The following is a 12,315-nucleotide window of genomic DNA, read 5'->3' on the forward strand; positions in this document are numbered from 1 at the left end:
GGTCGGGTGAAATGACAGAAACTAAGGAACCTGCTCCGGAGTGAGGGAAGGAGGCAAGGCCAGACTCTGGGCGAGGGGTGAGAAAGGGAGGGGGGCAGGAGAGGAAGAGGGTGGAACTTGACAGATTTCTGAGGGATCTCCATTGCCTTCTGAGACTTGCCTCCCTCCTGCAGGGTCCCCGGACATCTCCTCGCTCTCGCTGGCCGGTTCCAGGACCACGGGTGAGCAGCCCTCCACAGCTCCTGCCCACCTGCACACTCAGGACAGGGGAGGGGGGAATCCATTGGGCACAGCTTTCCTTGATGGTGTCCTTCCCTGCTCGTCTAGATGGGGGTTCCAGATGCCCCTACCTGCCAGGTGATTAGGAGCTGGACAGGTAAAACTAAGCACCTATTCCCACTCTAAGAGGAGTCCTCTGTAGAGATTCACATGGCAGTGCAGAGGGTAATAATCACACTTGCGCTTTGGGGCTGCAAGTCACTTCCCCCCTCTGGGCCTCAGTGTTCCTCATCTGTAATATGGACATAATATCAGTGTCTTCCCCTTTTAGGAGGATTGACAGGATTCAATGAGCTGATACAGGTAAACTTTCAAAGCAGTGACTGTCGTACAGTAAAGGCTCAATAAGTGTTAACTGTTAGGGGTGTAATAATAGACAGTCCATAACAGTGGTTCTTAAACCTTTATGTGCATTAAAGTCACCCTGAGAGCTTGTTAAAACAGATTGCTGGGCCCCACCTCCAGAGTTTCTGATTCAGTAGGTCTAGGATGGGTTCTGAGAGTATATTTCTAGCAAGTTTCCAAGAGATGCTGAGGACCACTGGTCTGTAAGGTCCCTCAGCTCGTGCCACCCAAAATTCAGTGCCACCCAAGGAAATGCAGAATCATAGCCAAATGAAACATCTCTTACTAATATGCTGAGATTTGGAGTGCAGGGATGAGTCCTGTCACCATGGAAACTCAGTGGTCCCAGTGGGCTGAGTCTGAGCCTCTCTCTGGAGGTAGAATCTGGGGATGGACACAGAAATGCTGGCCTGGCTGTGGAGGAGGACCTGCGGGTTCTCTGACAGATCTGTGAGTTTGGGTGGTACTGAGTGGTTGGCGATGGCATTGGGGACAGGCACTGCCCAAACACTGGTTCTGGGCTGGAACAAGGCCGAGACTTTTCTTTCCTGAGACCTAGATCTTTGGTTTCAATTGAGAGTAATTTCTGACGTCATCCATTCAATAAATATTTATTGAGTTTCTGTTTTGTACCTGGCTCTGTGCTGGGCAGTGCTGGGGACGCAGCAGTGACTGAAACAGCCTTGGCTCCGCCCTCATGGGATTCCCTACCTAGAGGTGGAGGCAGACACGTAAACAATAAATTAAACAAGGGATTATGAAGCGTGATAAAGGCTATGAAGGAATCTTGGGGTCAGTGATATCTCATAGAAGGCTGAGGATGGGCGAACTACTGAGATAGAGTGGGAGGGAAATTTCCTTCATTTTGGTGGGACAGACACATGCAGTGTCCTGGGTATAAACAGCGGCGATGGGGCGACATGTTCCTCACCTGTGGTGCTCGTATCTACAGCAGGCAGATAGGAATCACTGTAATAGAAGGTCCTGTCAGATTCTAACGTAAACTATGAAACAAAGGCACCTAACTGTAAGTGGCTATAGTGGGGTTTCTAAGACTATCTTAGTTATAGGTCAGGGAAGACCTGTCTAGGAGATGACATTTGCAGAGAAGGAGGCCAAGCAAAGAACTGGAGGAAGAGAATCCTGGCACAGACCAGCCTGTGCAAAGGCCCGGAGGCAGGGAAGACAACTGGCTTTCTGCTCTCAAATCTGCTCAAGTGTGGCCCATCCCGGCTGCCCTTGGATGGCAGCAAGTCTATATGGGAGGTTGCGGGGCAGTGTGGGGTGTTATTTTAGCTGAGCCTAATGGCTGAAAAGGGATTTTCGATAACAATAATATTAGCTAAGTTTTATGGAGGGCCTCAAATGGTCAGATCCTGTGCTAAGCCATTTCTCTGTGTGATCCTGACTCCTCGTGTTAATGCCTGAGACAGGAGCTCAGACCTCATTTTCTAGGGAAGAAGGCTCAGAGAGGTCAAGCAACTTGCCCCAGGCCACACAGCCAGTGAGTGACAGCTGGGATTCAAGCCAATATCTGCAGGACTCCGCACTGCATGCTCTGAAAGCATGTGTTCTAACAGCCCCATTTTATAAACATACAACTGAGGCCTAGAGACGGGAAGTGGTTTACCCAGTCTACAAAACAACGGCTCCCAACACCTTGTTGAATAGCAACCAGAATTTATTTTATTTTTCAAAATTATTTTTTAATATATTTTTATTCATTTCAGAGAGGAAGGGAGAGGGAGAGAGAGATAGAAACATCAATGATGAGAGAGAATCACCAATTGGCTGCCTCATGCACGCCCCCCACTGGGGATCGAGCCCGCAACCCAGGGCATGTGCCCTGACCAGAACCAAACTGGGAACCCTTCAGTCCGCAGGCCAGTGCTCTGTCCAGCATTTATATAGCACCTACTATTGTGGCAGTTCCAAGTGCTTCCCAGATAGTATTAGCTGATTTAATTTTCACAACAGCCCAATGAGGCAGACATGATCGTGTCCATTTTATAGATGAGGAAACCAAGGCACAAATGAATTAAGTAGGGGCTTAAGGACACATAGCAAGCAAGTAGCAGAGCCAGAATTTGAACTGAGGCAGTCCAGAGCTCTGGTCATTGTTGCCCGGGGCCTCAGTTTCCCCCTGCAGCGTAGGAGCTCCTTAAGGGCTCAGACAAAGTCTAACTCATCTTTGGGCCCCCAGGGCGTTCAGTATAGATGCCTGAGGTTTTTCCAAGTTCAGATGACTTGAGGCTGTCGTGCCAGTGATCTGGAGCATGTCCCTTCCTCTCTCCCAGCCTCCGTGTCCCCATCTACCAAGTCAGGGTGTCTTCCCCACCCTGCTGACGTCACAGATTAAATGAGATAAAGGGTGCAGGGACACTGCTTTCCAAGGAGCAAAGGTCTGGCTACCAGGAGCCACGCCCCGAGAGTTGAGGAGGAGGACAGGTCTGGCATCAGGCCGGTCGGTGTCTGAGGCCAGTGGCCAGTGCAGGCAGCCCCGGGTGGGGCGTCGGGCCCAGCATGCCAGTGCTTGCTGTGTGACTCCAGGCTCACTGATCCCTGTGGGGTTCCCCTTGTCCTTTCTGTGGAATAAAGGGAGGTTGGTTTCGGTTTCTCCACGGCCCCTTCTAGGGCTGAGGTGATAAGGGTTCCCCAGCATCACTGTCCCTCCTCCCTCAGGAAGTGGGGGTGAATCCAGGATGGCGGATGGGCACTGCGGGGGGGACTAGCCTATGATGCAGAGTGGGTGGCTGCCTGGAGGAGGAGGATCGGCCTCCTGGGATCTTCAGACACCAGCCAGTGACCTTTGGGGGCCTAGGGTGCGCTGTAGGGAGAGAGCACCCCACCTTTGGTTTAGAATCTTTGGTGTCCATTCCCCCCCCCCCCCCCGTTATAAGACCCTCAGCTTTTCCTCGAATTCCCAACAACACTTCATCACCCCTGGCCTAAATGTTTTTGGCGAGACATTTGAGGGGACCCTGACCCTGGGACCCCCAACATTGGGAGCTAAATAGAAGGTAGCCAGGAGAAGGTGTGGGGGTTGGGAGTCAAAGCCCAGTTTCCCAGGAGGGGGGAGGGGAAGGGTACCAGGAAAGGATGGGGTGGGAAATCTGTCTTAAAAATGAAAGTTTTGACCACTTAACTGGCCCTCACCTTTCTCTCTTTCTCTTTCTCTTTCTCCCACAGATGAATTGGGTGAGTACCACAGGGCACGTCTGAGGGAGGCTGAGGAGTCCGATGCTCACAGACAGAGAGCTTGGTCTTCCTGGTTGGGGTGTTGAGGGGAGGGTCACCGTGTGACTTCTGGGACTGTTGGGACCCTTTAGCAGTCATATTTCCAAGGTATCAGTGGTGCGTGACACCTGGCAAAGGCTGTCATGGCAGCTGCCGTTCGTGTCACTCGTCATCCCTTCAGTGAGTTGTACTGAGCACCTGCCGCTGTCCCGAGCACGTGCCGGGCTGTTCCAGGCCCCGGGGATTCAGCCACAGACCACAGTGCCTCTGGAGCGGACACTCTAGTGGGGGAGACAGTAGAAAAAGGGAAAAAATGAATAAGATAAGGTTAGACTGGGCAAAGGGCCGTGAAGGAAATAAAACAGGTAGAGTGAGAGATGGCATTAGCTGGGGCCTTTCTGGTGGTGGCATTTGAGCTGCGACCAGAGGATGAGGGAGACAGCAGGGGGTGAATGAGGGGGAGCGTGGGACGGGCAGATGGAGGAGCAAGTACCCTGCCCTGAAGAGGGCCAGGCTTGGTGGGTGCAAGCAACAGCAGAAAAGACTGGATCGGTGGAAGAGGGGGTGGCGGGAGGCCCCGGACAGCAGGAACCAGTCCCCAGCAAGGCTCTAGGCCAGCACCAGAGGTGTGGGGTTTTTGTTTTTGTTTTACTTTTCTGAGATGAATGGGGTTTGGAGAAGGTTTTATATGGGGAGGTGTTGACTTTGACTTTAAGGGAGATCTCTCTGGCTGTGTGTGGGGGACAGACTGGGGGGACAGGAGTGGTGGTTCCGATGGAAGACATGGAGGGTGGACCCGGAGGCAGTGGGGGTGGAGAGAATTGAGGAAGAGGCAGAAGTTCCTGCCTGGGACTTGCAGATGTGGGATCCTGAGCAATTAGCACAGATGTGCACCCTCCAAGCTGGAGCACGTGGTGGGTGGTGTTGCTCTTGGGGAGGGCAGTGGACAGGCAGGTGCAGGGGGAGGAGAAACCAGACTGCCCCTCTGCCCCCCGGGGCTCTGGCTTCAAGAACTGGGGGGTGCAGGGAGGCTGTTGGCGGGGACAGCAGGGGCTTTTGTGTGTTTTGGCTTTGTGGCCCCGGCATTCGGCCCACAAGACACGAATGGATTGGGAGAGGCGGGAGAGGCACGGATCTGCGGGCCATCAAGCCTTTTCTTATTGTAACCGGCTTTTGCTTCTCCCGCAGAGATCATCGATGAGTACATCAAGGAGAACGGCTTCGGCCTGGAGGTGGCGCCGCCGGGCCCGGGGGAGGGGCTGACGCGCCTGGTGTCTCGCGGGGCCACCTCCCTGAGCACCGTCACCCTGGGCCCCGCCGCGCCCCCGGCCACGCCGCCGCCCTGGGGCTGCCCCTTGAGCCGGCTCGGGCCCCCGGGCCCCGGCGCCGGGCCGCGGCCGCACCTGGTCATCATCGAGCAGCCCAAGCAGCGCGGCATGCGCTTCCGCTACGAGTGCGAGGGCCGCTCCGCCGGCAGCATCCTCGGGGAGAGCAGCACCGAGGCCAGCAAGACGCTGCCCGCCATCGAGGTGGGGCCCGGGGCCGGGCCGGGCGGGGGGGGGGGGGGGGGGGGGGGGGGGGGGTCGCGCTTCCCCGCCCCAGGATTCGCATCGCGTGTATTGAGTCCTGTATTTGATGGTGGTTATTAGTCTCGCTGTTGCTATTGCTCTTGTTGGAGCTGGTAATACTGTCACGTGGCCCCACATGCAAAAGGGCCTTCAGAGAGAGGCTGCTTCTTCCCAACACTTTGGCAGTCTTGATGCAAACTACGGGGCGGGGGTGGGGTGGGGTGGGGGGGTGGAGGCGGACAGCCTGGTCACGAACGAGGCCTTGAGCATCAGATTGCCTGGGTTGGCATCCCTGTTCAGCCGTTGGCTAGCTGTGCAGCCTTGGGCAGGTTCCGCAGCCCCTCTGTGTCTCAGTTTCCTCCTCTAGGAAATGGGATGGTAATAATCACCAGCCAGCTGGGGCTGTTGGGAGGCGTGAATGAGTCCATCATACATGCTAAGGACCTCCAGCTGGTAAGCGCTCAATAGAGTTGAGCCGCTGGTACTATTATATTATCACTAGAGGCCCGGGTCCCGCCAGCCTCCCCCAGTCCCTATCCCTCAGACCCCAGCAGCAAGCTAACCTACCGGTGGGAGCATCTGCCCCCTGGTTGTCAGTGTGCGTCCTAGCTACCTGTCCAACGGTTGCTTAGGCTTTTATATATATAGATCATCATCGCTCTAAGGCCTGGCCGTTCCCCTCTCAGGAATTTATAGTGTAGCTATGTCTGTGTCTGGGCGCACAGAGGGATGTACGAGGTTATCCAGTGTAGCCTGGTTTGCATGAGAAGAAGGACATTTCAGTGTGCATCAGTCAGGGAGGGACTGGTAAACGAATAAACAGCCACGCATCAGAATTCTGGGCAGCTGTAGCACGGATATCTGTGTAGTGTGCAGGTAAATATAAATACCTACGGTTAATACAGAAAAAATCTTAAGTGAAGACTCCATTAGGTACTGATGTGGAAGTACTTCCAAGATATATTAACAATCCCTCCCCCAAAATGGAGGAGGGTAGGATATGATACTGGCTTTTGTGTTAAGAGAGGGAAAATAAGATTTTAATTTTGTATTTGTGAGGATGCGCATAAAGAATCTCTGGAAGGAAAAACAGAAATTAATAGACGTGATTACTTTTGGGGAGGAGTGCTCTGATAGGTACAAGTAAGGTGTGTGTTTTTCTAACTATATACATCTTCATTTTGTTTTAAATATTTGAGTCATATGATGTGGTTCAAAATGTTTGAAAATATAAAGATTCATATTAACAGAATTTAAGTTAAAATGAACAGAAGGCACTCCCCCCCCCCCCCCCCCGAGAGGTAACCATTGTTATGAGTATCTCATATGTCCTTCCAGCAGGATTTTGATTATACAGGTAAACATATACATACATAAATACCATCCCCCTTTTTGTACATAGAGGGGTGCATGACATATACACTGAATGGCCAGATTATTATGATCTCTGAACCAGGGGGAGGGCACATAGGCGGTTGGCCGGCCTGCCTGCTGGTCGAACTCCTGGTCAAGGGGACAATTTGCATATTAGCCTTTTATTATATAGGATATACACTGAGTGGCCAGACTATTATGCGTTCAGAGATCATAATAATCTGGCCACTCAGTGTATATACAGATGATCCTGGACTTACCAGATGGTTCGATTTAAAATATTTTGACTGTGATGGGGTGACATTTGTTATACACCTAATAAATTGCACGAGATATTGCACACTTTATTATAAAACTAGAGGCCCGATGCACAGATATGTGCAAGGCCTTCCTTCCCCTGGCTGCCAGCACCACCTTTACTCTGGCCGGAGCCTTCTTTCCGCTCTGGCCCGGAGTCGCCTTTCTGCCTTCCCACACTGCCCAGAGGCCCAGAGCAGCTGGGGTGGTGCGGAACACCTGCCATGGCGACGACACAGGTGTCTCTCCCCGCCCCCGGCCACTTGGCACCTGTGTATGCAAATTAACCCTCCATCTTTGTTGGGTTAATTTGCATACTTGCTCCTGATTGGCTGGTGGGCATCACAGAGGTACGGTCTGTTAGCATGTTGCTCTTTTATTAGTGTAGACTAGAGGCCCAGTGCGCATGAAATCGTGTGCAAGTAGCTCGCTTCCGCTTGCCTCAGCTGGCCGTCCTGCCCATCGCCACTCGTAACTTGCTGCCCTGCCCTCCACAGCTCGTAGCCCTCCGCCGCTCATAGCTCTCCACCGCTAGTAGCTCACGCCCACCCCGCCTGCCGTGAGAACTGCCTGTGTGACAGCCGCTGCTCGCGGGCGGGGGTGGGGGGGAGGAGGGACTGAGAGGTACTCAATGCACCTCCTGGTGACCAGTCATTACGGCGTTACAGCGTTACGGCCACAGGCCTTCTATAATATAGATTTTGTGTTAGATGATTTTGCCCAACTGTAGGCTAATGTAAGTCTTCTGAGCACGTTTAAGGTAGGCTGGGCTAAGCTGTGATGTTCTGTATGTGCATTAAATGCATTTTCAACTTGATATTTTCACCCTATACTGGGATGTTTATCGGGATGTAACTCCATCATAAGTTTGTAAGTCGAGGAGCATCTGTATAGTATATGTGTACTGTTCTGTGCTGTGCTTTTTTTACCTTAAGAATATATCTTGGCCCTGTCCAGGTGACTTGGTTGGTTGGAGCATCATCCTGTACAGCAAAAGGTTGTGGGTTCGATTTCCTGGTCAGGGAACATACCTCATTGTGGGTTTGATCCCTGGTCGGGGCCCGTGTGGGAGGCAACTGATTGATGTTCCCCTCGCACATCGATGTTTCTCTCTCTCTCTTGCTCACTCTCTCTCTCCCTCCCCCCCTCTCCCTCTCCCCCCCTTCCCCCGGCTTCCTCTCGCTCTAAAAATCAATAAATATATCTTCAGGTGAGAAAAAAAGGATATATCTTGGAGCTCAGCTCACACTAGCATGTATAAGCTGCCCTCTGCTCTTTTCCATGGGGTCCGTAGTGTGGGAGTGTGGTAATTTCTTGAGCAGTGACTTAGTGGTGGGCAGTGACGTTACTTCCAGTCTCCTGCTATTTATTATAAGCAGGGCTGTAGAGAACGACACGGTTCACCTACTCTTTCCTTCATTTGTGTCACTCCCATAACTTCTTGAAGTGGAATTGCTGGTCAAAATAATTTGATGGATATTGCCCAATTGTCCTCCCTGGGGATTGTATCCATGACTGTTTTTCCCAGTGAGGTCTGAGGCCTGGGTCCTTGCTCTTTCCCAATACGGAGCCTTCATGTGCTTCGGGATCTTTGCCCAAATGTTTACTGAACCTCCACTGGGTACTAACCATTCCCCCCGCCCAGCTTCTCCCTGACCTCCAGCTTCCTTCCCAGTCACCAGCTGTCAGTCTCCTCCAAACCCCCCACCCCCACCCCCCGCACAAGGCAGCCAGAAGAGTCCTGTTAAATTGCACATCTGCTCCTCTCCCCTGCTCACAACCCTCCCCCGGCTCCCCAGTGCGCACATAAGGAAGCCCGAGCCCCTTCCTGGGCCTCCAAGACCTCTCGTTGTCTGGCCCATTTGCACCCGTCCCCTCCTCACTCACCACCTTCCAGCACCAGGCCTTCGCACATGCTGTTCCTCCTACCTGGAGTGCTTTCCTCCTGCAGCCTGGTCACCCCTACTCACCCCTGAGGCCACAGCCCAGCTCAGGGCCGGAGCTCCCTGGGGTGAGGTCTCCTGCCTCTCTGCCCCTCCCTCTCCTTCAGAGGGATTTGTATTTGTGGGTTTATTTGGGTGACTAGCAGAGTGGCCTTGTCCTTCCCCACAAGTTTGGGATTTTAGGGTCAAAAAGACCTGGGTTTGAGTTCTGCCTCTGCCACTTACCAGCTATGTGAATTGGGACAAGCCCAGGGCTTCTCTTGGCCTCGGTTTCCTCATCTGTGAAATGGAGATAAAGCTCCTGCCCATGGGACGCTATGCGGACGCCAGGGAGAGGGTCTGGCCCTGGCGTGCTGCCCCCTCCACCCAGGTGGATGGTTGTAGTTATTTGATTGGTCTCCAGGCATCATGGCCTGAAGCAGCCTGCAGTCAGCCCGCCACTCTGGTTAAGAGAAGGATTTCCTCTGGAATATATACTCCCAGTCACCGGGCTTTCAGGAAGGAGGTAAATGTGGTATGCTGATGGGCAGTCATAGCCCCTTATTTATCTTTAAGCATCTTGTCTGCTTATTTCATTTGATAGGGGATTCTTTTCAACTCTGCCTCAACTTTTTCTTTTGAAAAATGTTAAACCTACACAAAAAAGACAAGAATAGCGCAATGAACACCCCTCGCCTTTTACATTTGTTTTATGTTTCTCTCTCTTTGTATAGGCATTTATGCATTTTAAAAAATGTACTTATTTTTGAGAGAAACAGGAAGGGAAAGAGAGAGAGAGAGAAACATCGATTTGTAGTTCCACTTATCTCTGCTTTCATTGGTTGTTTCTTGTACGTGCCCCGACCAGATATCTAACCCGAAACCTTGGTGTATCAGGATGACGCTAACCAATAGAGTACCCGGCCAGGGCCCAAAACATTTTGTATCGCTCTTGTCTTGTTGTTTGCTTATTTCATAACCAGTCTGGGATCACATGCTGCATTTATCAGGGCTTGCTAAGGTCTGAATGTTTGTGTCCCCCAAATTCATATGTTGCAATCCTAACCTCCAAGGGGATGGTATTAGGAGGTGGGGGCCTTTGGGGTGATTAAGTCATGAGAGTAGAGCCCTTTGGGGTGATTAGAAAAGAGGCCCCCGGCATCCCACCGCCCAGGACCTGCCAGCTGGGAGCCCGAGTTCCCGTGCCCATTTGGACTTCCACAACCAGAGATGGCAGCAAAGACGACACCATCGGAAACTACTGCGCCTGGTCTTGTCATCCAGGATATGCAAGATACTGGCAGCATTATTCTCAAGCAGTGGCTTGGATGCGAAGCCACCAGAATGCCTATCGGGAGGCCATGGAGGCTTATTTCAGGCCCGCCTCCCTCCCGTACTCCAGGAGGTGTTCCCCAGGGCTTTTAGGCTAACAAAGGTAGAGCCCCCCAGTCCTTCTGTGACCATCACTTGTCCTCCCAGGACTCCCACTGCGGTCATTCACATTCTCCAAGGTCTGCGCAGCGTCCTCCTGAAAGCACCAGCGAAGCCCTATCCTGGACCACAGACGAGGAGGCGGAGACCCACTCAGATGATGAGGTGGAGTATGACCTGAGCAACATGGAGACCACAGCGGAGCTCCGCCAGTACTTCGCAGAGACCGAGGGGCACAGGGAGGGGCCGTGGCGGCGGCAGCAGCTGGACGTGCAGCGCCTGGAGGACTATGTGCACGCCGACCACGACCTGCTCCATGGAGCCCCCCTCCGAGAGCCCCAGGGAGAGGCGCCAGGCCCCGATGAAGCGCTTGTACGGGCACCGCGCCGCCAAGATCCAGGCCATGGAGGCCGCCGTGCAGCTGAACTTTAACAAGCACTTTGACCGAAAGCGGCCCACGTACTGGCCGGTCATTCCGCTGAAGTTCTGAGTCTTGGGCCCTGAGCCCCCAGCCATCACCCCTTTCCACTGGGATTTGCTCCTTCGTCTGCTTATGTGCCTTTTTCTCCGGGAAAGGGGACTTTGTCCTGAGAAATCAGCATGTTCACCAAAGTGCCAGTGGGCCTGTCACATGGGGGCGAGGGGGGGGGGCGTTGAGGGGAAGATGTAGGGGAGGGACTGGGAGGGGGCAAGATAATCTTATATAATAAAGAGCTAATATGCTAATTAGACCAAATGGCCGAACGACCTTCCAGACGAAGTCGGGGCTGCAAGGGCCGAACCCCTTACGCAAATTTTGTGCATCGGGCCTCTAGTGTGATATAGCAGCTTTTTTAAGCAGCAGGATGTGTACTGTTGCCTGCTTGCAAGATTTTTCTTTTGACATAAAATGATCATTTCATATGCCAAAAAAAGAAGGCCCCAGCCCTGATCGGGTAGCTCAGTTGCTTAAAGTGTCATCCCGATACACCAAGGTTGTGGGTTCGATCCCTGGTCAGGGTACATATAAGAATCCCCTGAATGCATGAATGAGTGGAACAGCAAATCAAGATTTCTCTCTCTCAAAAAAAAAAAAAGATTTCTCTCTCTCTCTTTTTCCTTCCGCCTTCCCTCCCTTCCTCTCTCTCTAAACTCAATAAATAGAAAAAAAAATTTAAATGCATCTTTTTAAAAAAAGAAAGAAAAGAGGCCCCAGAGAGCTCGCTTTCCCCTTGTACCATGCGAGGAAGACAGCGAGAAGTCTCGGCAGCCTGCAGTCTGGAAAGGGTCTTCACTAGAACTTGACCATGTTGGCACCTTGACCTTGGACTTCCAGCCTCCAGAACTGTGAGGAAAATCTATTGTTTATCGGCCTCCCAGTTCATGGCATTTTGTTAGGCACGATTGGACTAAGGCAGGTGTCTGTGTTTCGGGATGCGGTCCTTTGTGGAGGACAGGACAGATGTTCTGTTCGATGTCCCACATTCTGGGCTTGTCGGCCGTCCTCAGATTAGACCAGGTTATTTGTCTCGGAGGGAATACCACAGTTCGGTGGGTGTCTGTCTCGGTGTCGCCCATCAAAGGACAAGGGGTGGCAGTTTGTCCCAGTTCAGTGATGCTGAGCCGGATCCTGTGGTTAAGGTGATGCATGAGTCTGCTCAGGCAGCCATAACAAAATGCCACAGACTGGTGGCTTGAACAACAGAAATTATTTCTCACGGTTCTGGAGGCTGCAAGTCGAAGACGGAGGTGTTGGCCGGGTTGGTTTCCTCTGAGGCCTCTCTCCTTGGCTTGCAGACAACCCCTCTCACTCTGTTCTCAAATGGTCTTTCTTGATGTCACACTTGTCTGGTGTCTCTTTGTGTGTTCAAATGGCCTCTTCT

The 12,315-nt window shown here is 52.4% G+C and overlaps 1 protein-coding gene and 1 pseudogene across 1 annotated transcript in view; both read left to right on the forward strand.

Moving 5' to 3' along the window:
• Positions 1–12,315, forward strand: part of RELB (RELB proto-oncogene, NF-kB subunit) — a 29,869-nt gene that overhangs the window by 996 nt on the left and 16,558 nt on the right. Inside the window, exons 2-3 of the mRNA XM_028135193.2 lie at positions 174–221; positions 5,050–5,390. Of these exons, the coding sequence (XP_027990994.1) occupies positions 174–221; positions 5,050–5,390 (389 nt within the window). The remainder of the gene's footprint in view (positions 1–173; positions 222–5,049; positions 5,391–12,315) is intronic.
• On the forward strand, positions 10,253–11,084 carry LOC129147717 (gem-associated protein 8-like; annotated as a pseudogene).

The sequence above is a fragment of the Eptesicus fuscus genome, chromosome 21 (assembly GCF_027574615.1).
Source record: "Eptesicus fuscus isolate TK198812 chromosome 21, DD_ASM_mEF_20220401, whole genome shotgun sequence".
NCBI classification, from domain to species: Eukaryota; Metazoa; Chordata; class Mammalia; order Chiroptera; family Vespertilionidae; genus Eptesicus; species Eptesicus fuscus.